At 39.7% G+C, this 27595-nt stretch overlaps 1 protein-coding gene across 3 annotated transcripts in view; it reads left to right on the top strand.

Moving 5' to 3' along the window:
* Positions 1 to 5003: 5003 nt before the first annotated feature.
* Positions 5004 to 27595, top strand: part of LOC144007313 (adenylate cyclase type 2-like) — a 40123-nt gene continuing 17531 nt past the window's right edge. The window contains exons 1-9 of one of the 3 annotated variants that reach the window (XM_077506842.1): positions 5004 to 5546; positions 13831 to 14028; positions 16654 to 16815; positions 17439 to 17588; positions 21199 to 21347; positions 23119 to 23230; positions 24740 to 24867; positions 26083 to 26241; positions 26589 to 26721. In XM_077506842.1, the coding sequence (XP_077362968.1) occupies positions 5277 to 5546; positions 13831 to 14028; positions 16654 to 16815; positions 17439 to 17588; positions 21199 to 21347; positions 23119 to 23230; positions 24740 to 24867; positions 26083 to 26241; positions 26589 to 26721 (1461 nt within the window). In that variant the 5' untranslated portion in view covers positions 5004 to 5276. Of the gene's footprint in view, positions 5547 to 12747; positions 12890 to 13830; positions 14029 to 16653; positions 16816 to 17438; positions 17589 to 21198; positions 21348 to 23118; positions 23231 to 24739; positions 24868 to 26082; positions 26242 to 26588; positions 26722 to 27595 lie in introns of those variants that run through there. The other 2 variants (XM_077506840.1, XM_077506841.1) reach the window with 2 other exon arrangements.

Here is a 27595-nt window from a genome sequence, read left to right as displayed (position 1 = left end):
TAGGGGGGGGGGGTGTAGGGTGTTGGGTAGGTCAGCGCCAGCACCGCTGCACCTGTTTGTGACATGGTTTACAAAGCTTATATAGTGTTCTCAGTCCATTTATAGCAACACAACACACATTCAGTACTTGGGCGGAATGTGGTTTCAAAGCACATTGTTACCTCAGACAAGGAGTCCACGGGGAAGGGGCAATTGCATTTAGGTGGGGGTCACTTTAGAGGCTTGCTTTGGTTTTGCTGTGAATCATTGGGGAAATTTAGTGGCTAAAAATTCTGCAGTTTGCAGGTGGTGGCATCTGTTGGGCTTATTTGCCTTGGCGGAGGTCTGTACCCGAATGAGGTTTGGTCAAACACTTTTGACTGCCGAGTATGTTCGACATGTACTCGCAAATATGTTCGAACATACTCTACTGCTGTAGTACTCAAATGCGCCTTATGGAGCGAAAAATGACGAACCTAAATCATGCATGGCAGACATAATAAATCATAAAAGTTACGAATGAACACTGTTTTTTGTCTACTTAATTTTCTAATGAATTGGTCATGTGGCCCAAATGCCTAAAAAAAAATGGGGTTTTGTTTTCACTCGTGCATGCGCAAATAATACTCTGTGGCATTATGGGAAGGTATGCTAACTTTGTAGCATATAGCCAACAAGTATGTTCGAACGTATTTGCGAGTATGCTCGAACGTATTTGCGAGTATGCTCGAACGTGTTTCTATACGTTCGAACATATTTGCGAGTATTTTCGAACGTATTTGCGAGTATGTTCGAACGTATTTGCGAATTTGTATGAACATATTTATATACGTTCGAACGTATTTGCGAGTATGTTCGAACGTATTTCACTACATTCGAACATATTTGCGAGTTTGTACGAACATATTTGCGAGTATGTTTGAACGTATTTGCGAATATTTTCGAACGTATTTGCGAGTATTTTCGAACGTATTTGCGAGTTTGTTCGAACGTATTTGCGAGTTTGTATGAACATATTTATATACGTTCGAACGTATTTGCGAGTATGTTCGAACGTATTTCACTACATTCGAACATATTTGCGAGTTTGTACGAACATATTTGCGAGTATGTTTGAACGTATTTGCGAGTATTTTCGAACGTATTTGCGAGTTTGTTCGAACGTATTTTCGAGTTTGTTCGAACGTATTTTCGAGTTTGTATGAACATATTTATATACGTTGGAACGTATTTGCGAGTATGTTCGAACGTATTTCACTACATTCGAACATATTTGCGAGTTTGTACGAACATATTTGCGAGTATGTTTGAACGTATTTGCGAGTATGCTCTAACGTATTTGCGAGTTTGTTCGAACGTATTTGTATGTTCGAACGTATTTCAATACATTCGAACATATTTGCGAGTATGTTCTAACGCATTTGCGAGTACGTTCGAACATATTTGCGAGCATGTTTGAACATACTCGCCAGCCAAAAATGTTTACTCCACATTGGGAGCTCTACGCTTACGTACATTTTAACTATGTAGAACTGTGCAAATGTATGTGTGGGTGTTTGTGTAAAAATGTTGTGTTAGTTTGTGTGCGTGTGCCAGTGCGTGTCTGTTCATTTGAGTAAAATGGCTCAATGGCCCATGAAAAGCCTTTATCACAGCGAGACAAGGACACGTTGAATAAAGCAACGTGAGTCACAGTTCAAACTGTCTCACACTTGCAGGCACGCTCACCCGTGAACGGTTGGTTGGTGTGTGCGCGCGCGCGCTCGTGTATCAGCCAGTTCATTAACGTGGCCTCCGCCGCATCAAGGCGGGCCCAATTAGCTCGGCTCACATACGCTCATTCAAGGAAAGGCAGCAGGCAGTGGAAGATACATGTGCAGATTTGACGTGCGCGTGTTCACTCCCTGTTCTTGATGGAAGGCGAACACGGGAGTAATACTTTTTTTTTTTTTTTTTAAATAACATCCCCGCCAGCTCACAGTTAAATGCCGGCAACGTGTCACAATTCCAACGCAGACTGTCAAGCGAATCTGTCTCTGCTGACTCTAAATAAATAGTAGCTCTCGAAAAACTTGTATGGATAAAACATACCTCTCACAATTAATGCAAAGTTGCATTGAGCCTAACAAAATGTTTTGTTTGTTTTTCTTAAATCTGAGTTTTCCATTTAAAGAGTGATTGCGAACGGTGTGATCCCATCGCGCCGCCGCCGGGAAATAGGACGACATCTGGCACATCAGTCAAATCAGCGCTCATAGATTAGGGGCTCATTAGGGGCATTACATTGACCAGCTGGATGCTGAGTGTCCAGAAAACTTCCCGCTGTGTCGCTTTTGGCCACAGATTGACTGACTGATTTCCAGGAAGAGCGTATCAAGCGCCTAATGAAAACGTGATTATTTATTTAGCATTATGAACGTTTGTGGTTGAAATGTTTTCAGACGAATGACAACTCTGGCATGTATCATGTGATGCCATCTATCACAAGAGTTATTTTCATCAAAACAGGGAAGGGGTCCTCCTGCCAGTACCTGCAGCACGTTAACATTTTTCCCTTTGGTTACAATGTCTTTAACATGTGTGGGACGGATCACCGTGGAATTGACTCCACACATCCTCCCCCTCGGGTGTGACATTTGTTTTTCGTAAATAGACTTTTCCTCTTAACCGCCAGAAGGTTTGGGATGAAAACAAACTGTGAAGAGATTTGTCGTTTGTATTCATGTAGATTGTTTTGTTGCTTTGGTTTATTGATACACGGTACTAGTGAGGCAGAACTATAGTTGACAGAAATGTTACTATTAAGACTCTCTACTCTCTACTAGTGTGCGCTTGTTGGAATGGTGTGCTGTAATGTTCACAAGTGAAGACAAAGAGTGCACTAGTTCATGGGCCTTAAGCCTCAACATCAAGGATGTCGAAGCCGCCTGTGCATTTATTCAATATTCATCTTAAGATCATATTCGTAGCACTAGTAGTAGGGTAAAAAAAAACACACATCTAATAAGACAGTTCTAGGAGTGCACGCTAGATTAAAAAAAAAATGATGGAAAGTTTGAGTTTTTATTTGATAACCTACTTAAGAACATACTAGTAGCACTAGCACGCAAAATGGTGAAGTCACTATATAGTTGACGATATAATGGAAAGTGAGTGATACTGATTTGTTTCTTCTTTTGCTCAATTTTGTTCATCCTTAGCTCGTTCCAGTCTTCTTCTGACGCGGGCTATCATCACGCTTCAACTTTTTCCTCATTAGCAGCGTTTTTCCCGCCTTTTGAAGCTCTGCACTTTTTCCTCCACCACACTCTCTCACTCGCTTTAGCCCTGATGAGGCTTTTTTTTTTTTTTTTTAAACCTTCCTGACTGTGTTTCCCTTTCCTCTTCCTCCCCATTCTTTTTAGCCCCCTTTTCATCTTATCAGGTTGGCATTTTTCTCCCCCTTTTTTCCCTCCTTGTCACGCTACTTTTGCTCTGGCAGTGTGAGAAGTAGCAAAGTATGCTACAAATACGTTACTACGGTACTTTTTTTAATTTTTAATCTCTGTCTCTTTATTTTTCTGCTGACTTTTTTACTTTTTACTCTTACTCCGTCTTAATAGGCTTGTTACTTTTTCAACCCTCACCCATGACATGATATAAATAAGACGTAACTAGAAAGAGGTCAAAAGTGAAACTGAAGCTGAAATATGTTTCTGCTTCTCTCCCAATGCAATTTATCTGAACATTTCTTTTTTTGTGTAAATTCCAAAACTAAATGAACGAGTTTAATGACTAAAATTATGTTTGTGGACCGTGCTAGTGAGCAAATTTGTTTGCCCATATGTGATCTCCCTCCAGATTGTGCGGGCCTGTCATTTAGTCAAATATGCAATCTCATACGATTATTTTTGTTGAATTTAACTACCGAACATCTGAAACAGATTCATGGTGTTGATGTTTTATGATCATCTGTGTTTCAAGTGCTCTAGGCAATTACAACCCCCTTAAAGAGTTTTTTTTTTTTTTTTCTTTGTTAAATGCTAATTTGGTCCTTTTTATGTTAGTCAGTTTGTGATCATAGCTGTTTTGATAGCATAAAAACCTAAGCTAAACCTATATCGCAAGCTATCTCTTAGTTGTGGGAATGCTGAAAGCATCCCACATGTTATTCGGATTTTTATTCTCCTCACTTTTTTGCCGAGAAACAACTCCCACATAATACCTCCGATTTATACCGTTCAAATTTCATCTTGCTTCAAACATTCTCACCTTCCGTGGTATATATCGGCTGATTCCGTATTACTTACAGTACTCATACAATTGAATTTAACATTAAATATCAACTTTTCCCCATTCATTTTCAATGGGACTGACGAACTTTCCAAGCCCACTTCCATACATACAATACAACTGATCATCATTACCAACTCTTTGATACTGCTCAGTGGCGCACTTGATTAAGTAAACAGCAGGCGAGGATTTGAATCCCACCTTCACCAGATTCCAGTTCAAGTTTTGTTTTTATTCATTTGTCATTTAATTCCAAGGTACTTAAAAAATATTAGTAATACTAGTAGTAGTAGTAGTAGTAGTAGTAGTAGTAATTAATAGTTAATTACTTTGTAATTTTCACAGAATTTATCCTTCAATTGCCATCATAATCATTCAGCGTTCAGCTTTCAGCATTCCCACACAATTTTTGCAGAAATTGCACTTTTTCTAGTTTGTCAAAATATTCTGTGTAATTGACATAAATACCTGAGTACATCATTGTCTGTTTTTTTTTTTTTTTTTTTTTTTTTTTTTAAGTCATGTACTGTACTTCTACTAAAGTACAGCATGTGAGTACTTTCCCCATCTTTGAACTTGAGCACAACTGGTACAACCTGTCTCACCCACTCATTTTCAAAGGGCTTTTTTCACACCATCTTCACTTTCCCCTCCTCTTTAGGTGACTGTTTTTGGACTACACTCGCACACAAGGCAATCTCTCCCCCACCACACATCCTCTCTCCCTTTCACACTCTTTTATTTTTTTCCCCTCCCTTCCAGCGCCACACAGTCGCTCCCTCCCAGTCCTCATCTGCACCTCGGCCGAGTAGCTCGCCGCAGCCAGATAGGACGGCAAACAAAGAAGGGGCCAGGAGGAGCCCACAAGAGGCTGAGAAATGCTGTCCTGAGAGGATGTGAGGGAAGTCCGGAGGTGGGGGGGAGGAAGTGCCTGCATCTCCATCAACTCATCTGCGCGTCAATCACATCCCAGCCAAACTTCTTTGGGGTGACCCCCCCAAGCCGCCCTCCAGAGGCGTGCACCCATGTGGGAGGAGGCTCTGTGGACCCGCGGACGCTACCTGCTGGAGAAGAGCGATGGGGCCGAGAGCGGCGAGGGGCCCGACGGCCCGGGAGCCGAGGGCTGCCCGGGCTTCCAGGGAGGCGAGACGTGCACGGAGGGCGAGAAGCGACAGGACTGGCTGTATGAGTCCTATTACAGGATGAGCCAGCAGCATCCGCTCATCGTTTTCCTGCTGCTCATTGTCATGGGAACCTGCCTGGCGCTGCTGGTGGTCTTCTTCGCATCGGGGCTGGTGAGCGCTTCACATACTTTCAACTTTTTCAGTGCCTGCGTACGTGCTCGCTCTTTAAATGAATGACATTAAAGATTAACAACTTAGTTTAAAAATAAATAGCTTGGCGTACGCCGTGTGCATTACAAGGGGGACAGATTTGTGATTATGTTTATATTTTGAGCTTTGATGCCTTTTCGAACTCATATTGCCTTTGCTCCTCTCACTGTGCGCACGGGTGTAGTGCTCGCACTTAAGTTTAACACTTTTCATTACAGTATTTCATTTTTTTATGATTATGTATCGTTCGTCTCTGTGCCCTGCGATTGGCTGGCAACCAGTTCAGGGTGTACCCCGCTTACTGCCCGAAGCCAGCTGGGATAGGCTCCAGCAGCCCCGCAACCCTTGTGAGGAGCAAGTGGTTAAGAAAATAGATGGATGATTATGTATAATTTACGACAAAAAAAGTCATTTTAAAGTAATTTAAATATTAATACATGCATACATTAAAAAATTATCATTATTAATGAATATATTAATTCTTATTGGTAGTGTTTTTATTTTTTTGAGGCATGGTATGTTATTCATCAAAAGCACTAGTGGTATCGGTCACTCCTCAATAGTTAACTCTTTGCCTGCCAAAAACATTTAATAACGATGAGTAAAATCACTATGTATGCTGCCATAAACGTTTGGTTGAAATTCTAATCATGGAAGTGATTTAATGAATTCAATCATCGTCTCATCAATAGCCATTGTAATGTCTCAGTGCAGCGCTGCTTGGTCAATGGGTTGTGGAATCAAAAACACCCACTAATAATAACAAATAAAAAGAAGAAGAATAATAAGAATTCCTTCAGGAACAATAGGGACCTCGCAGCGCTTGCTGCTCGGGCCCTAACTATGGCCAGCAGATTACTAAAGAACAGAATAAGTCAGAAACATACTTTTTTTAAAAAAAATTTATACAGTCGTCCCTCGCTATAACGCGGTTGACTTTTCGCGGTCTCGCTGTATCGCGGATTTTTTTTTTTAAGTGCAATTTTGCATATTTTTTTACAGTAATATACCCATTTTATAAAATTTATGAAGGTTTGAACATTGTCAATGTTTGAACAAGAGAGAAATGTGAGAACATGTAAATGCCTCAATGAGAAAAGTGTATAAATTGTGCGGTCGGGGATTTTAGAGCCTTAAAACATTTATAAGAGTTGTAAAACATAAAGCTAACTACTTCGCGGATTTCATTTATTGCGGGTATTTTTTGGAACCTAACCCCAGCGGAAAACGAGGGAACACTGTAATGAAAGAATGGAATGTGATCTTTGATGTAGTACATGTAGTAAAAGAACACAATGTTCTGTTTGCCTTGAAAGATTAATTCAAAATGTTCAAAATCGGCTGGCACTGTGGGGGCTGCTTTATATATATATATATATATATATATATATATATATATATATATATATATATATATATATATATATATATATATATATATATATATATATATATATATATAACATGTAGCAGTAAAAGAGTTAAGTACTCACACTGGTATCGATCTGGAAAAAAAGTAGTATCAAACATTCATTATTATTACTACTATTATTATTATTATTATTAGCATCATTTAATAGTAGTAGTAGTATACTGTATTAGGTATTCTTTTTCCCGCCTCTATTTGCGTAAATATTCAAGGATCACTAAAAATAAAATATAATTTTAATTTATAAACATCAATATAACTTCATTATTATAGCACAAGCAAGTTTAAAATGTATTTTTAATCGATCAAATCATAAAATAATAACTGATTTTATAGTACCACTATAAATGCATTAATGAAAGTTTGCAAAGTGCAATGTCAGGCGGAAAAGCATCCATAAAATAATAACTGTTATCAATACATAATACTGAAAATGCAAACTACATAGTCAAAATAAAGATAAATAAATAAAGGATTGAGAAGATGATAAAAAGATGTGCATATTGCTGTTTTTGTCTTATACCATGAGCTTGTAAATCCTCACAATAATCCATAACTGCTGAGCAGTTGGTATTAAACAGCTTTTGGCATCCATATTGTTCCATATTTCCTTGTAAAAGAGGCCAACTGTGATTTTGTGCTGTTAGGAATGAATTTTCCCCTGTCGAGTCTAACAGGGAAATGAATCCCACAGTTGAGTAGCAGCTCTCCTGATAACGCTATCCTCAAGTTGAATGAACTTGTGCCTCTGCTCCATCGTTGTGTTCTTTTCGAGTTGAATGGAACGAGGTTTGAGGGCGTCATTTGGAGTGGAATGAAGGAAATGAATATCTGAGTTGATGTCGTGCTCGTCTGTGTTTGAGATGTTTGAAACGCTTCGCAGTTCTGTCAGCTCGTCACAGAAGCGGAAATCATTCGTTTCTCTCCTCCGAGCTAGCGTCGGAGCTTGTCTTGCGAGTTTTGTTGTTAGCGTGAGTAGAGCAGAGTGGAAAAGTTTACAAGGTTGAGCAAATGGCCACATGGTGGTGATGTAGCTTTAGGCGCAAATAGCACAGCAGGAAGTCCCACTACCGCCAGCAGATGTCACTGTGCTGAAAAAAGCTTGTTATCGTTTGGAATGTTTTCCTTATTAGATATGCAATAGAGAGTTATGACGTAATTGCAAATTTCGCGAGTGCTAATACAATGTTTTCAGAATTATTTCCTTTGTGCAGCCTTCAATTATTTTCTACGGAAGCGTAGAGCTGCCAAAGTGGAGTAAACATTTTTGGCTGGCGAGTATGTTCGAACATACTCGTAAATATGTTTGAACGTACATGTAGGCTACATGCTACAAAGTTAGCATACCTTCCCATAATGCCACGGGGTATTATTTGCGCATGCGCGAGTGAAAACAAAACCCCAGTTTTAAGGCATTTGGGCCACATGACCGATTCATTAGAAAATTAAGTAGACAAAAAACAGTGTTTATTCGTAACTTTTACAATTTATTATGTCTGCCGTGCATGATTTAGGTTCATCATTTTTTTAACTTGCGCATGCGCAAATAATACCCGGTGGCATTATGGGAAGGTATGCTAACTTTGTAGCATGTAGCCTACAAGTACATTCGAACATATTTGTGAGTACGTTTGAACATATTTGTGAGTATGTTCGAACGTATTTGCGAGTATGTTCGAACGTATTTGCGAGTATGTTCGAACGTATTTGCGAGTATGTTCGAACGTATTTGCGAGTATGTTCGAACAGATTTGCGAGTATGTTCGAACTTATCTGCGAATATGTTCGAACGTATTTGCGAGTATGTTCGAACATATTCGCCAGCCAAAAATGTTTACTCCACATTGGCAGCTCTCCGCCTCCGTGATTTTCACTGTATTTAAACTATATTGTGTGCATGTGGCATTGTGGCCACATCTATCAAGCTGCCAACTTCACCAAGCAATCAAGTGTGTGCTGCTTATCGGAAATAAAGTTCAGTTGAGGAGCTAAGTTGTCTATGCAACAAAACTAAATGCAGTTCTGCTTACCTTTTGGCTTCGAGTGTCACTCCAGTGGCAAATGTAGATGTTTCCACATGATGGTAACCCACATTAGTGTTTCAGACAGTGTAGTCTGGTTGTTTGAAAGTGGCTCTGGATCTTCACCCAGCCTAGCTATTCATGCCATGGAGGAAATAAGCATAATTTGCTAGTAACATTTTTTTTTTTTGCAATTTACATAAGAGATTAATGTGCTTCTATTTGTAATTATTTTTCAAAGAAAAAAAAAATCACTACGGCTCAAAGAGTGTGCAATTCATTATGTGCCGCAAGCTGAGAGACTGTGAAGCGGCACTTCAAAATGGCAACGCTGGACTTGCCAAGTGGATCAAGAGGCAGCATGAGAGCGCAGTTCACGGCTACGCAGGCGTTAGTGCCTTTTGTCAAGAGAAAGCTTTTGTTCGGACCATAAACACAAGCTATTGTCTATGAAGTGATGCTTTGAAAAAACATACAAAGGCATGCACTCGTGTTTTTTGCCATTACATCAGATTTTTTGGCGTAAGCATCATCACTGAGGTTCTCTTGTATGCGTGTCGCCTCCATTATCGTGTTTTTCCTGGGGGAGAAAAAAAATCTTGTGTATTTGAACTGGATCAATCCATGTCATTGCCGCTGTCAGTCGTTGTATTCCCTGTTTTTGAAACTGCGAGGCTCCAGAAACTTCACCAAAGCGGCACCAATGCTGCTAAAATGAAGGAACGCTGTTATCGGACCTGTGAGTGACGGAAGTCCGACTTTATGGCGACGTAGAGTCCTCCACCCGTTCTGTAAGATTTGCTGTACGTGCTTGTTGTTTGGGTGTGCTTGTCCAAGGAAGTGTCTCATTTCCTTCTTGAGCTTATCTCCACTTTTCAGGGCAAAAATAAATCCCTTGAAATTGTTCGATTTGTTTACATGCACGAGTCCAATTCAAGTCCCAACATGGCGGCATGTTAATCGAATGGCATTTGCAAGCACAGTTTGACACATCAATAGAGATTGATGCTGGGGCTCAAGCTAAAAAAAAAAAAAAAAAAAGCCTTTTTTTTTATTTTTTTATCATGCTCACCATTTATTTCATTGTTTTTTGTAATTGGCCGCATGCTGACAATTGGCACATTGTGGGATTATGAGCAAGCGCTTGTAGCTTTAAAGATTTTATTAAAGAGATACTTTACTTATTTAGCCATTTTTGGCAGTCAAACATTAATATTTTGCCTATAATAAATTTGATATTTTCATTACTTTTCATGTACAATTAGTACCTTTAAAAACACATTTTGCAACTTGCTGTCGACTGAAAATGACATCACAAGGGTTCAGGTAACCAATCACAGCTCACCTGTTTTCTAAGGTTTGGTCATGTGACATTCACAAGATGAGCTGTGATTTGTTACCTGAGCCCTTGTGATGTCATTTTCAGTCGACAGCAAGTTGCAAAATGTGTTTTAAAGGTACTTAATTGTACGTGAAAAATAATTAAAGTATCAAATTAATTATAGACAAAAATATTAAGTTTTTATTGATATAATGGGCTAAATAAGTGAAATCTTGAGTTGATTTACGGTATGTGCAGTATCTTTTTCTGCACCTTATTACTCTTACAGTAAGTCTTAAAAATACATATAATAAATGCTTAAGTGGATGGTGACGAGGGTTAGAAAAGCAGAGTCAGACACAAATTTATTAACTAAGCTATTTATCTAGCTAGCCACAAAAAAAAAAAAAACATTTCAGGCTAACATAAATTTCCAAAAGTTGTATACTGCATTTTTTTTCACTCAAGTTACTCAGTATGTACCCTGTGGTATCTTTTTGCCCACTTTAATTATTCATCTCTTCACCCTTTTAAAACTGAATTTGACCACTTAGGGGTGCAAATTCAACAAACAAGAGTCTATTTGCAATAATTCAACCTTTGTGGATTACCATGACCTGGATGACTGAGAATCACCACAGACATTAAAAGAAAAAAAAAATAGCAAGCAAATTAGTATTTTTATTGATATTGTGACAATAGTCCAAGTTAAAAATGACTTGGGCAAATGTGCTATTAGGCTGCCGAAATGTAGAATGTTGACCTAGTTATTGACCTAGTTTGTAACCAACCCAAATGGAAGAAATACACTAACGAGTCACAACATTAAAACCAATTGCCGCTGCGGATTTTGCCTTCCTCACACATGCAACCCCATTATTTCTCATGGCTTGGGACTGCTGGCAGCGGGTGGGTAATGGGTCACTGGCTGGGAATCAAACCCACACCGTCACTACACCATCAGTGCCGCAACATTAAAATCAGTACCATTTTCTTATACAATATCTCACGATAATCAAATTAGTGCGTATTTGTCATATTCCGCTGCTGCCCTCTCTCATTGTTCCCCCTTTTTTCTTTGCAGTATAATAGTCGAATGAAAGGGAGATTTAATTGTCCTATGTGGAAATACAATACATTATAATTTGTAGGCGATCTCATTCGTTGCTGCCATATTGTGAGGGGGAAATTACTTTTGAAAAGAATCAGTTCGAAATGGACAAAGTGCACACATTAGAGCAAAAAGGTGCGAGCTAAAATACTTGATTAGAATGTCTCAGCGAATGTGTGGAGTCTTGCTTCCATCCTCATCAGGACTCGATTGTGCGCTTGAGCTGGAAAGAGCGCAGTGGCGTCAGTAGTCGAAATCCCGCGGGACCCCCGTGCCAGACCATGACTCATGCTACCTTACAGAAGCTACATTACACTAATACACTTTACAAGACCTCATCTCTCGCACTCTCCTCTGCTTTGGAGCCTCTTGCTATTCTCAACAAGTCAATTATCTGTCAAATTAGTCACTCGAGGTACAGCTGACAACGTCTACTTGACCAAAACTTCGTAATTGCGGTTATGCGGTGGTGGGAATAACCAATAAATACACTGGTGATTTGAGATTCAAGTAACCTCATTTAAGGAGTTAAATACATTCATTTATTTATTTATTTATGTATACTTTTCCTTGCAAATGAAAATTTGAGATGGCGGCATTGAGCTAACTCCCCTTTAAGTTTGGCAGGTAGTGAACAACAGGCTTCATATTATTTATTGCCACTCCCAGTTGAATTTTGTGAAAACAAAATGTTAACAAAAGGTATTTCTTCTGATGTTAACATTACAATCAGCATTTGTTTTTGTTTTAATAGTTGTTTAGAATTGTTTAATTGTTTTGATAGCATAATAAGCTAACGCCAGCAAATAGCAAATTATTTTAAAATCATTTACAATTTTAAAATGAGTCTTGTGTATATAATTGATACAAAAAATTTTAGCTTAGTACTGTCAGGGTTTGCGGGGGGTGCGGACCCAAGTAAGGGGAGGCAGAGCGAGAAGGCCGAGGCAATGTCCAAAAAAAAAAAAGGGTTTTATTACTTATATATAAATAAGGTGGTGCACAAGGTGCGGACAGGAAACAACAAAAACAAAAGTCCTAAATCGAAGCAAACTCAAATAACAAGGCAAGACGGGAGAAACTGCAAAACGTGGAATTGACAATGGACCAACAAGAACTGAACTGAAAACAGGTGACTAAATACACACAAACTAATTACACAACAATTGACACCTGGACAAGACACACGTGGGTGAGGGAACTGATTGGCTGAACACGAGGATGTGGGATGACAAACACAGGTGAACATGATCACACTAAAACGAGACACTGACAAACAAGGAAAACAACTGAAGTAATCAACAAAGACAAAACATAACAAAAACCCAAACCATGACAAGTACAGCAGTTGAATCAGTACTTCTTTTGCGAGAGTATTTTTTTTTATACTCAACCATCTGTACTTCTACTCAAGTACTGAGTGTAAGTACTTTTGCCACCTCTGCTGATATGTGACTGCTTATTTTAACACAAGGAAGTTAATGGGCGGTGAGAAAATTCTGCTTAGCCAAATGTTTCGAGTGCATTAATTGGACGGTGCGTGTGCGCGCGTGTTGACAGTGTCAAAAATGCTGACTTTGACCGTGCGAGCGCAGAAGTGATGCTCTAGCACATTCTCCGGGCTCAGAGCGTCTGTCTGTCTGTTTGCCGATCTGCGCGCAGTCTGTTCCGTTCATCTGTTTATGTCATATTGTGCCTCTGTCCCTCCCCTGCGAGAACCGGCTGGCCTCATTAGCATGCGAAAAGATTTTGCTGCTGTTAGCTTGACATTAGTTGTCGGGTCTAAGGTGAAGAAGTAGCAGTGGGTGGCTTTAATTGCCTTCTATGATCATAATAGTAGAAATGTCTGCCTAAATTTTGACACCATAAAAGTGTTTATCTGTACTGTACTGTGTTCGCCTTCCTATAATAAATTTCTTCAGTGTACCTTGAGGCCGTCAAGGCTTAACTTCACTGTAAATGTCTGTAGATTTAACAGGGAATTTCTGTAAATCGCGGCATATAAAAACACTGAAACATTGTCAAATTAATACGTAATATGTGATATGTTACAGCATATCGTATGTGGTTCCTCAAAACTAGATAACAGTTCTTCCCGTATGAGTTTTTGCAAGTATTTTTTTTTTTATATATACTTAACTTCAGTTGCATTTGGCCGTGTTACTTGGGATGTGGCGGGTCTTGGTGCAGCTTTGTTGTATACAAATGTTAGAGATCGGGAGGATTTGAGTCAGAATTCTAAGTTGTCGCTGAGCCAATACTTATAAAACGCACCTCTTATGACTTCTTTTTTGAAAGCGATATTCTGTCCATTCCCATTATCAATCGCCTTTCCTCACTGTAATTTTGTTCTCTCTTCTCAGAACACCGAGGACCATCTGACCTTTCTGATCACGGTGCCCACGGCCCTTTTCCTCTTCCTGTCCATCTTCATCCTAGTCTGCATCGAGTCGATTTTCAAGCGTATGCTCCGCCTCTTCTCCCTCCTCATATGGGCGTGTCTGGTCACCATGGGTTACCTGTTCATGTTCTCCGGAGGGATCCTCAGTCCCTGGGACCAGGTCAGCGCAATTTGTATGCATGGCAATACATAAAGACGCATGAGTGGAGACGGGTCGCGATAAAACTGTCAGCCTCCATCACATAAGCATTATTACGCTTCTATTAGACGCCCGCATTCATACGAGTCGTGTTTTTACGCATCTCAGCCTGACAGTCTGTCTTTGGATGCGCATCCACGTTATGTGTGCGCGCCCGTGCGTGTCTAAATTAATTCCACATGTGACAAGTCTTAATTAGGTCTGATGCGAGCAAAGGAGCAGTCAGACGCATTCGTCCTCCACGCCAGACTCTTCCTCACTCGCTGTCTCGGGAATCCTATTTTCTCCATCTCGCACCTTGTCTCCACAAATTCATCAAATCCCGTCCTCTCCCCACCTGCCGCCAACACCCCCCGCCGCCCCCGCTTTTCTGCCGACTCCCCCACACACGCTCAGGCCCAAATTTCCTCTTTCCACCCCACCCAAGTGACAATTCTATGCCTCTTCCTCCATGACAGGAGATATTTTTATCACCAGCCACCTGTGGGAGCATAATCAATCTGAATTATTAATCACTCTAGAGCTGATCCTCTCCATTTATCTCCCTGATGTAAACAGAAATATTGGGACAGCTGGTAAAAATATGGAGCAGTGCCCATCCCATGGCGTGAAAACAGCTTTGACTTTCTCCAAGGAAAGGGAAGGGAGGGGAAGGAAAGGGAGTGGGGGGATGTAATAAGAGAAGAAAAGAAAGAAAGAATTGAAATCTCTCTGTGGGTTGCCTGGATGGTGATTACTCGAGCCCACAGAGCTCATAACACAAAGGTCTGAAAAAAGAAAACAACGAAGGCAACATATAGACTTCTGGCTTGCTCACCCACAATCTATACACACACGTGTACAAACAGACAAAATACACGGTTGTCAAACAAACCGCGAGAAGAATGCCAGAGTCGCTCGGTCATGTCCACGTGCAGTGCACGCTCCCATCGAGCGCCATTAACCTTTTTAGCCCCGGCTTTATTCAATTTCTGAGCAGGGCCCATGTCTCTGGTGAGAGAGGCCGCTCGGGCACAGATGACTCCACATGTTGTTACGCTTACCTGCAAACATTTTTGCAATGCAGCCTCGTTTTCAGAAAAGCATTTTGGAAGGTTTGTGGTTTGTATTTTGAATGGGGTCAAACGGTGGTTCAACTATTTTGTTACTAACTATAAAAAGTGACCCTTGGGACCATTTTATACTGGATACTTTCAATAGACCAGCCAGACATACCCCCAAAAGGTTGATGCCTTGTTCAATTTCCTTTCAAAAACTCTTAATTAATCTTGTCGTTGAGAACTGCAAATCAAATTGATCCATAAAAATTTGTACAGAGAAAATTGCAATATTTGCACGTGAATCTGTACTGTATCACTTTAGAGTGGGATACCATCCACAGTAATAGTTTGGAATGGGAAGAACACAATCATGGCTGTGCAATTCATTGAAATTACGATTTCAATTATTATACTCCACAATTACAAAATTGCCATAATTGTAAACTAAAATAAAAGATTATTAATACTCATTTAGAGTTGTTTGAATGTACTGTATATATGCACTTTTTTATATTATAAAATAAGTAATTTAATAAATCTGGTTTGGTCCAAAAGAAACCTTCATAATTATAATGTTTCAAAAAAAAAAAAAAAAAGGGTATGTGTTTTTGATTCCACAACCCATTGACCAGGCAGGCACTTTGATAAAAAAAAACAAAAAACAAAAAAAAACAGATATCATTTAATGTTTATTGCAGAATACATTGTGATTTTGCTAAACATTATTAAACGTTTTTGGCGGTCAAAGTACAATAAATTGAGTCCTTAGTGAAGACACTGCCGTCAAGGTAAGAGAGCGGGATTTTCTGCAACCTCAGTGCTTGCTTGTGTGATCAGAGGCGCTGACATGGGAGCGGGAGGTAATCAAGGTAGCTGAAGCCAGGTGATGGCGGCTGGAGCTCCCATCTGGAGGTGTATTAGAATTCAGGCGGGAGTGCGACGGAGATGAAATGCACCTCGCTGGCTTTCGGAGGGGGCGTGGGCAGGGGTGGGGGGGGAGTGACGCTCCTGAAAATTGGACCGCCAATGTCAATTCCACCAAAATTACTGGACACCGCACTCTTCATCTACAGGAAACTCTACCGCTGCTCTGACGTCATCCTACTTGGTTCCCACGGCAACAAATCCGATATGAAACACCTCTTTCCCTCTGTATTGTATGTGATCAGTCGTCCTAACCATGACTTCTGCACAAAAAAAAACAAAAAACATAGGAGCTCGGTTGCACATGTACACCCAGATGGCTTGCGCCAAATAGCTGTCACCTTCGGCAGACGCTCGGAAGGCAACAGACAGAAAAGGCAGGAAGGTCAGAGGTTGAAACCATGAGGTCATGGTCTGTGACGGTCACCATCACAACAGGAAAGGGTGGGCTGAGCGCAGAGGAAGTGCACAAGGACAAGTCACACTTTGACGAGAGCTGCCATTGATAGGTTATATGTACAATGACTGGCCACTGCATTAGGTACACATCCACAATATGATCATGTAAAAGGAGCAGTGCCTGAGTGAACTCAAGTGAAGCGCATTTGTTTTCTGTTTTCAGGTCTCCTTCTTCTTGTTCATCGTGTTTGTCGTGTACACCATGCTGCCTTTCTCCATGAGGGGCGCCATCATGGCCAGCGCCTTCACATGTTTGTCGCACACCGTCACCCTCAGCGTCTGCCTGGCCTCCGTCGCCAACGACTTGGAAGCTCTCGTCTGGCAGGTGAGACTTCAAATCTACAGGATGCATTATCAACATTTCATGAAAACATTTTATTATTTTAACTGAATGGCATCTCAATTCATTTTAATGGTGGAAGTTGATCTGATGCCAATGTACCTCACAAAGTGAAGTCCAAAAATAGTACAGCTTCGGGGTACTTAACTGCGTCCGGAACGAAAACTAATTATGGTGAATTATGTCCACTTATCCAAATCAAACATTTTTTGAGACAAGAGCACAAGGGTAACTGCTGTGATTGTCTCCATAAATACACTAAATGGCATATAAAGCCCAGAGATGGAGGAAAATGTCACGGATGGCCAGACTTTGGCAAAGTGATGCTGAAAAAACACAATAAAACGTGTCTAAAGAAGCTTGTTGCCCTTGGCTAGAGGACCAAAGGACAACCTATTGATATGCATGGCCACAGTTTAAAGAGCCTGAGGTTGACACAGTGGTGGAAAAATGCGGTTGAAGTGTGCGCTCTTATCTGCTTTTCCAAGGTAATCATGTAGGCGGGCGGGAGACAGTGAGGGGAAAACACGCGTCACCTCCTGTGCGCGTTTTGAAACGCCGTGGGTTTTTTTTGTTTTGTTTTTTTATGTGTGCGCATACATGTGCAGATCCTGGCCAACGTGATCATCTTCACCTGCGGTAACTTAGCGGGGGCGTACCACAAGCACCTGATGGACCTGGCGCTCAAGCAGACCTATCAAGACACCTGCAACTGCATCAAGTCGCCCATCAAGCTGGAGTTTGAGAAGCACCAGCAGGTACAAAAACACACAACGGATGGACTGAAATTCAAAAACAAAAATGAGCACAAAATTTCTGCAGCCAAATTTCAGAATGTCATTCAAGTGGACAAAATTATCTAGCGGCTTCATGCTTGTGTGGCAGCTTTAGAGTGCCTCGTTGTCCACAGTGAAGTCAGACATGACAGCCAGTGTGTGGATAGGGGTTTCAAGCTGCTGTAGAAAATGGTTGGATGGATGGAATTTGTGTATTTTTTGTATCTTTATTATGCAAATTCTTTTTGATAGACAGATATAGATTTTTTCCTGGACTGATACCAATTATTAGTATTTAGTAGTCAAGGAGACCAATAACCGGTATTTGGAGCTGATATTAATTTTCAGTAAAAGGGAAAAAAAATATTTTAAAATGAATTTTAAAAATAATAAAATGCATTTTTCAAACAATTAGTTAAAAGTTCTTAATAAGCCATATGTTTATTCAACAAGTTTTCAGATTTGGAAAAATGTTCAACATCTTTATTAACTCATTCACTGCCAGTCATTTTCTAAAATTTTGAAATTGTCAATACTCACGTGATATTACATTCAATAATTATATATAAACCGAATCTACCAAATAACAGAATAGACTCCCTACTTTTTGCCCCGTCCCATTCTTTTATAATTGACAGTAGAAAAATGTAGGTTTGCCAAAATACAGCCATTTCTCCCATGGACTCTGAAACTGTGTTTATTTCGTATAAAATGGGTCAATGATGTCATCTACCGGTGGTTGGGCATCAGTAAAGTTGTTTCCAAGTTTGATATTTACAGTGGAGCATGCTCAGATTCGCCCCCATTTAGCACCGCTCTAAAAAATACAATTGACAAGTATACTTGTCAAAGGCAGTGAATGAGTTAATATCCTAACCAAAGGCTCAAGGAGCTCCTAGGGTCCTTATTATGTCTTAAAAAGTTCAATCAAAACTTAAGCAAGTATATATTAGCGCCCTATAATTTTCTACAGTATCTACGTTTTTCCAATATTTCAAAAGAACTGAAATGTTAAACGTTCATGTATCTTTATTTTACTTTCAAACAAAAACAAAAGCAGCGGCAAGTTCTCAGGGTCTGCATCATCTCCTGTCAAGTTAACTGAAAATGTTAATAAATGGTTCCCTGGTGTAAACCAAAGTTTCAACTAATCTATTATTGAGTGTTGGATTTTTTATTTTTTTTTTACAGAAAACTATTCATTCCAACAGTGCAATTAACTTTTGTTAAGGTTAATTTTGTTATTTCGCAAAACATCCCATATGGAAAGAGGCATTATTCAGTGTGACATTTGCTTGACATTAAAATCTTGACATTCACCATTCGTTTGAGTCTGAGAAATGGCACATACAGCTCAAATTAATAATTGAGAGTTCACTCAGTTGGGACTAGCTATGACTATCCATCCATTTTCCTCCGAAGGGTCATGGTTGAGCCGGAGCATATATCCCGGCTGACTTTTGAAAAGAGGCAGACAATTGTAGAGCAATAAATATTTTATATTATTTTATTTATTTGTGCATTTTTATATACTGTATCAACATGACACTCGATGAATGTTACAAGATATTGAAAGCGTTGAAAAATATGTCATATTTAAATTAGCCATCTGCACAAATTTCGGTGTAAAAGCAAAAAGGTGCACCATCCCATTCATTACTTACCACTGACTAAACATCACTTTAGTCCATTTATCAAACATGCTCGTCATAAAAGTGGAGTGCAGTGAAGCGGGTGGTAAAGTTGTCTATTTTTGGTGCGGCCCGGCACCCCGCAACCTCTCAATCTTGTTAATTTTCCGCTGTGTTTTAGGAAATGAGTCCGTGCTGTGAGTGAACAGTGTAATGACCCTCTGTGCTCTGAGCTGCATTTATGAGTCACAACCCCCTAAGGCGGCTGCTCGGTCTCTGTATAGCATGCACATACACTTACACGTACACGCGTTTGAAACATCAGCCTGAAACACCTAATGGGCGTTCTACTAAATGAAAGCCACTCCACCCACCACCAAAAAAAACAAAAACAACAACACTTTTAGTCGTTACACAACAGTAGTTAGTTATCTAACACCTCAACCCCTAAAAAAAACAAAAAAAAACAGTGAAGGGTCGTGTGGCGGGCTTTTATATTTTTTTTTGTGAAAATTGGCAGCATAGTGTGCTCGTGGTTAGTTTGTCTGCACAATTGTGATGTTCCAGATTCAAATCTCAGAATACCTTTGGAATGTGAGTATAAATGGTTGTTAAATCGGGGATGAGCAACTTAAATGCTGCTCATTCCAAGTGCGCAAAAAAATTATTAACTGGTGTCCCTTACCCTGGTGTAAAGTGCACCTAAGCCGTGTCTGTCATCTAGTGGTGAATGGTGATATTACAACCTACTGTCATGGACGAAATTATTGGCACCCCTGGAAATTTACCACAAAATACACTATTTCTCCCAGAAATTGCTGCAATTACAAATGTTTTTTAGTATCAATGCATTTATTTCCTAATGTGAAAGACAAAATAGCTGGAGAAAAAAGCCAAAATTGACACAATTTTACACAGAATGCAAAAAAAAAAATGGGCTGGACAATATTGTTGGCACCCTTTCAGAACCGCAGGTAAGTCAAGTGTCTGCGAACTTCAGAAGAAAAATTGTTGAAAAATATAAACAATTTCAAGGATACAAAGCCATCTCCAGAGATCTTGAAGTTCCTATGTTGACTTGCATGTGCTCTAATCAAGCTGTTCATAACCAATAGAACTGTGGCTAATCTCCCTGTGGAAAAGAAACATTGACGAAAGGATGCAATTTGGGTTAGTTTGAATGGTGGATAAACAACCTCTGGCAACTTCCACACAAGTTCAAGCTGTTTTGCAGACTCTGTGTGTAGAAATGTCATGAAATCTGGTGACTATCAAAATGTTTTGGGCCGCAATGTAGGGCCAAGTGTCGGAAAATTGGGTCTGTGTCAGAGGTCATGGGTCCAGCAGGACAATGACCCAAAACATACCTCTAATAGCACCAAAAAACAGTTGAAGACAAAGTGCTGGACAGTTCTGAAGTGGCCATCGATGGCGAAATCTCTAAATTGTTGTTGCAAGATATCTTTCAAATCTGAGAAACCTGGGGCAGTTCACAAAAGAAGAGTGGTCCAAAATTCCATCTGAAAGGTGCAAGAAACTTGTTGATGCTTATAGAAAGTAATGGATTTCATTTTTTTTTCTCCAAGGGTGTGCAACCAAATATTGAGTTGAGGGTAGCAACAATTTTGTCAAGCCCATTTTTTTTTCATTTTGTGGCTTTTTTTCTTCCTCTTTTTGTGTTTTTCCAATGCACATCAAAGACAAACACATTTATACCAAAAACATTTGTAATTGCAACAATTTCTGGGAAAAATGGTGTATTTTTCTGGAAAAATTTCAGGGATGCCAATAATTTTTTCTATGACTGTATGTATATTCACATTTTTTTCCAAAAATAAACCCCTGTTTTTGTGTAAAACGCATATAGAAAAAATACTTCTTTTTTTTTTTCTCACTCCTGCTCTAAATGGACCCTGCAATTGACTCAATTTGTAAGTGTAACTGTTCCTCTCCCTCCATAGGAGCGTTTGCTCTTGTCGCTGTTGCCGTCTCACATAGCCAGAGTGATGAAAGCCGAGATCATCCAGCGGCTTCAGGGTCCAAAGTTTGGTCGCACGGAGAGCGGCAACAACTTCCACAACCTGTACGTGCAGCGGCACACCAACGTCAGGTGACTTTTTCCTCATCTCTCCTCTCTGCTCTTTATTGCTACGATAACTTTATGTCCTTCCCCAAACTCGCTCTTCGTCGTCCGGACTTCTTTTGTACTCGCATCTCGAGCGCCGCTCTCATCTTCGATCACCTGCTTTTATTTCCTCACCGCCGTCAGCGTCGTCTCTTCTTAATTCCTATTGTTGCCATGGACAAAATCAAATCAGAGTTAATCCGCCTTCATTGTACGCCAAGGTCACTTTGTTACCCCCCCACCCTTTTTCATGTATGAAACTAAGGCGAGTACAATCATTTTGGCTTATCGTGAGAGGCTCTCCAAGGAATGAACTCTGGAAACCTGATTTCCTGAACAAGGCAACAACATGACAATGTCCTTAAGAGGTCCTCAAGTTGTGTGAGTGTGTGCATGCGTGATCGTTTGTGGTTTGAAAACAATCACACATGTACGATACTCAACTCAACCCATCTTTCTTTTTCTAGCACTTGAACAACTGCAGCTATAACTAAGTGCTGTAGCATAAAATATACTACCAAATACTGACAATAATAATGATAATTAGGGGTGTCAAAATGAGTGTATTAATTTTTAGTTAATTTAAAATTCCTTTAACGCTACTCGGTTTTTTTTAACGCGCAATTAATGACCGCCCCTTACTTGTCAAAAGTAAGCAGCAATAAATTTAATAATGCGCATATTTGTGGAGACTCGGGTCAAGTTGTATTTTACACTTCATGTTAAAGATTCAATAGCTCTTCGTATCAAAAGAAAAATGCAGTGAGCTGTCACCAACATCTTTCAAATGCAATTATGCCAACTAGTGGCAGAAAATGACCTAAACTCAAATCAGTATCGCACTCATTTTTTAAGTACAGTACATTTTAATTTTAACTTAATTTTATGAATTATTATGAAATTACTGTATCAGTTACTGAAAGATGCAGCCATATTTTTTTCCCCACTTTTTTGTTGACAAGAGTATAAAAACTTTTATTGTACATTTCGAACAGATATAAAATTTGTGATTAATCGTGAGTTTACTATTGAATTTATGCGATTAATTCAATTACAAATTTTAATCGCCTGACATCCCTAATAATAATACAATCATAAATTACTATGTAAATATATTCTTTTCTAATGAAAATGTAGAAGAGCTCCATTTAAATTGGAATTTAGCATAGAATTGTAGCATTTTAGCTAGACCATATAAAACATTTTTTTAAATCGTTTTGTCCCTCCCACACACATTAAGTGATCCAAATAAAAGGTTAACTGACGCATATATACATTCAAATCTCAACCAAATACATAATTCTGTTTAAAAAAAAAAAAAAATCTGCTAAGATATGATGCAAAACGCCTTAGACTGCCTAAGCTAAAGGAAATGTTCGATGTAATGGTAAATGGTAGTTTGTCCACCATTGTATAAGCAAAATAATTGGCGACTGCATCCAATGGTAAAGTGGAAGTTCCCATGATTTAAATCAGTGTGGTTGGGGAAGTCAGTTTAGGTGAACACTATTTAGCATTGGCCACTTAGACCCGCATTGTCAATTCAGCCTTTTCCTTGACAAATAAACATCTTGTAGAAAGTCTTCCCAGAAACATGGAACCATCATATTTACTTCAGTAATTACTTGCCATAGGCATGACGACCTTGTACCCCAATTGTTCATACGAAAGCTAACGTAACTAGCGGTTAATGCCGGGAGGATCAGGATTAATGATGCAATGTCTGAAGATTGCTGTTTGTTGCTGATTCCCGCAGTATTCTTTATGCTGACATCGTGGGCTTCACCAGGCTGGCCACCGATTGCGCACCAGGGGAGCTCGTGCACATGCTCAATGAACTTTTTGGAAAGTTTGACCAGATTGCAAAGGTAAATAAATCCGAATGTGAACATCGTGTTTTACCTCATCTTTTAGAATGGCTGAAATAAAATCCCATCTCTTGAACCTCATCAGTTTTTCACTCGCAGCTATTTTCACTGAAGCAACCCAGCTGTTTTACTGGATTTGGACTGATTTTGCAAGGTCCACAGAATATTATGTTCTACTGCTATAAAAACATGGAACCTACCAAAAGAAAGATAAGAGTCTCTTCTTTCATCAGGAGAAGAAAAAAATAAAATAAAATTTAATAATAAAAAAAATAGTATACAGGACTGTCTCAGAAAATTAGAATATTGTGGTAAAGTCCATTATTTTCTGTAATGCAATTAAATAATCAAAAATGTCATACATTCTGGATTCATTACAAATCAACAAAAATATTGAAAGCCTTTTAGTGTTTTAATATTGCTGATTATGGCATTTTACTTGGTCTGAGGAAATATTCTAATATTTTGAGATAGGATATTTTGATTCTTCTTAAGCTGTAAGTCATAATCAGCAATATTAAAATAATAAAAGGCTTGCAATATTTCAGTTGATTTGTAATGAATCCAGAATGTTTGGCATTTTTTCTTATTTAATTGCATTACAGAAAATAATGGACCTCGTCACAATATTCAAATTTTCTGAGACAGTCCTGTATTTGTATTTGTTTCCGTTTTGCAGCAACTAGCTTAAGAATATAGCGAAGTTTCATCATTCACATTCCTGTTGATAACGTTGACAAAATGAGCTTGTTGCAACATGGCCCTGGCTGATCTCTTATACTCTGCTGTCACCTGCTGCTTTAAGCCACCTCTTCGTGTCAGAAGCTGCATTTCTGTTTGCTCTTGCAAAAAAAAACAAAAAAAAGTAAAAAAAACATTTTAGGGAGTGAAGGACAAAGTATATATATATAAAAAAAATCATATTAACACATTTTCGGGTTTGAATGAGTTAATCATGGAAAATCTTATTCAAGTTTCATCTATTGCAACAACAGAGTGTGACAAATGTTTAAATCTTGAAAAATGTGTCTCAGACTTGAACGTTTGGAAGTAAAAAATCCCTAAAGCGTGAAATAATGGCTCTTTGTCATTTGATTCCGCCTGATCTCCGTTGAGAACAATCTGCTAAATTATAAATAACGCGGAGGGAGTCTGTCTTGCGCTGTCCATCAAATGAAGGTCAATCAATACATCTTTCTCCCTTGTCTTGCCGCCACTCGTGGCCCTCCAAGACACACGTGGGCTCATCCGGCGCTCCTGAGCGCTTGAGTCAGACGCTTGACGTTTTGAGCCCGCCGGTGGACCGACCGAGCCGCTCTTATATAAGAACGGTCCAGCCAAGAGCTGCGATGTGGAACGTAGACTCACGTTATGTGGGCGGGTGCGTGATGTTGGCCTTGATGGATGTATAAAATGTTGCATTTTTTTGTAAACATTTATTTCGGTACAATTTTTTTTTTTAACACATGAATAAGTATTTTTCTCATACTGTCTTTTTCTTTCCGATAGGAAAACGAGTGCATGCGAATCAAGATCCTGGGGGACTGTTATTATTGCGTGTCCGGTCTGCCGGAATCTCTGCCTCACCACGCCAGGAACTGTGTGAAGATGGGCTTGGATATGTGTGAGGCCATCAAGTAAAATACCAAATCTCTCTCTCGCTGTTTGGCTCTCTTGCTTTTCCCTCCTCACACGCGCGCACACATGCCCGTCAAACGCAGGAAGAAAGCCAGAGTTGGTTTGAGCTCTTGTTTGAACTCTCAAGTAAACAAAATGTGAATGCATTATGATAAGCTTCGGCCTGGTCAAAGCAAATATTAATTACTCCCAACAAAAGGAGAAGAATAAAATCTGTGGCATAATAAATCTGATTATAGAAATGACGTAGCTTGATAAATGACCAGCGTTTTTTTTTTTTTTAAAGAAGTTGTTGTTCATTACTGTTGGTAACTCCATCCACTGGCACAATAGTGTGACAAAACACTCTTCACACTCCAGGGCATATTCACTAAAGTTTTGCGTCGACTTTGCACGGTAAAAATGGAGCAACCCGGGAAGGCCTAATTCACTAAACGCGCGCTGATGGGGAAATCCGTCACTAAGTGCGTTGCCAACCAGATTGCGCCAGTGTTATTTGCGCGTATGTAAATTGGGTAATTTGCATACATTTGATACATTTGATGCAAAATATGCCCACCCCAATGCAAATACGAGTCATTGATATACAGCGTGTAATTCAGTAACGCCAGCGCTGATAGCCAATAGGGGGGGGAATGAGGGGGAGAGATGTTTTTCTATGTTGGTTTAGGACACATAACGTAACCCGGGCTGATCAGCAAAGGCGGGAAGGCATTTTACGATCATTTTTACTTGACAGATGCATACTGTACGCACACGCCAACCTCTGAAAATATATTAAAAAACGATCGCACCAATAATTTGTACTTTATGAATGAATGACGCCGTTGTCGTCCTCAGTTTAATGACGCTATAAACGCTTACTCTCGGTCCAAACTCGCTTTCTGATAATGTCATCTTTCTCGCAACTGTTACTATAACAACCATGTTCTTGGTGCAAATCCATTGCCATGTGTGGTAAATCGGGTGCAAATTTGCTCCAAGCTGTCAGTTTAGTTGGCGTGTTTGCGTCGGTATATGATTAAAGCAATATCCTTAGTGAATAGGTGGTAACTGGGCGCAAACTGCAGGTGCAGTTGTGGTGGAATATTCCGCGCCATTACCGGACGCAGCGCATTCTTAGTGAATATGCCCCTCAGTCCTCACCGAACTTGAACATGCATGTTTTTGCTATGTGGGAGAACCGGCCCTTTCAAATTTGCATCTGTCTTCAGGAAGGTTCGAGACGCCACCAGGGTCGACATCAACATGCGCGTCGGCGTTCACTCCGGGAACGTCCTGTGCGGCGTGATCGGCCTCCGCAAGTGGCAGTACGACGTGTGGTCACATGACGTGACGCTGGCCAATCACATGGAGGCGGGAGGCGTGCCAGGGTACGACACATGCACACACGTCAACTCGCACTACATTTAGGCGCTGAAATCGTGGAATGTGACAGGTGATTTAAACATGCGTTTTGACAACGCAAGGGTGAATTCAGCTTTTTTTTTAATGGTGTTACGAATCTGCCATTTGACTATTGTGTATTTTCTCGCCAGTCAGCTCATGTTTTTGTTCCCTGTGGTGCCTTCTGACAGGAGACTGAAAAATAACACTGCTGTCATCATCCATTTCTTTTTTATGGGAAACAATATTGACTTTTTTGGGTAGTTACAAAAGCTTGAAATTCCACTTGAGTTGTAGGTCTGGAGATACCCAAATGTGAGTTTATATTCTGCAGGAGGGTGCACATCTCGTCGGTGACTCTGGACTACCTGAAGGGCTCTTATAAGGTGGAGCCAGGCGATGGACAGAGTCGAGATTCTTACCTGAAAGAACACGGGGTGGTCACCTTCCTGGTCATCAACCCCAAGGTGGGAGAACACGGAAAAGTCTTGAATTGGGGTTTCACATTTTACATTATTTTACTGCTGTTTGACTGGATAAATGCTGTATTTATGCACACTACTGTTCAATTTTTTTTGGTTACCCAATTTTATGATTAACTCATTGACTCCCAACCATTTTCACATTTCGCTTCTGGCTGTTTCACTGGATTATGACTGATTTTGCAAGGCCCACAGAATATTGTTCTATTGCTATAAAAACATGAAACCTGCCAAAAGAGCAACAATTGGCATTTGACTATAGTTAAGTTTCATCATTATTCACAAATCTGTTTAAAACAGTGGGTAAAAGAGCTTTTTGCAACATGGTCCTGGTTGATCTCTTATACTCTGCTTCCACCTGCTGGCCGTTTGTGTAGTAACTATCATTGCTTCAAGCATTCTCTGCAGTTGAGAGGCTGCATCAAAGTCTTCTGTATACTCTAGCATAAACAAAAAATAATAATACCTTTTGGGAGCAAGTGAGTTAAAAACACTGTTGTATTTACAGTGTACCCTGACATTCAAAAATGGGAGAGACACTTTTAGAAATGAAAGAAAAGCAAAGGATTTATTTATTTTCTTCCACTGCATTTCCAATTAATTGAGTAAGTTTTAGAATGCCCTTCTATTGTAAGGCATACTTTTGCAATAATCATACTGTCGGATCATTATGTTTCTATGCTACACTGATTATCTCGGCAAAGGAGAAGTGCGCGTTAAAACGGAATTAGAAATATATACATATATCATATATACATTCATGGACTGAATGCACATAAGAGTAGCATAGACATGGCAAAATGATTATTTCATATGATTCCTTGGCAATGTATGACACGACTTCCACTTTTCACCCTCT

The sequence above is a fragment of the Festucalex cinctus genome, chromosome 19 (genome assembly GCF_051991245.1).
Source record: "Festucalex cinctus isolate MCC-2025b chromosome 19, RoL_Fcin_1.0, whole genome shotgun sequence".
NCBI classification, from domain to species: Eukaryota; Metazoa; Chordata; class Actinopteri; order Syngnathiformes; family Syngnathidae; genus Festucalex; species Festucalex cinctus.
The sequence above is the reverse complement of the archived record's forward strand: the minus strand, read 5'-3'. Positions and strand labels throughout refer to the sequence as shown.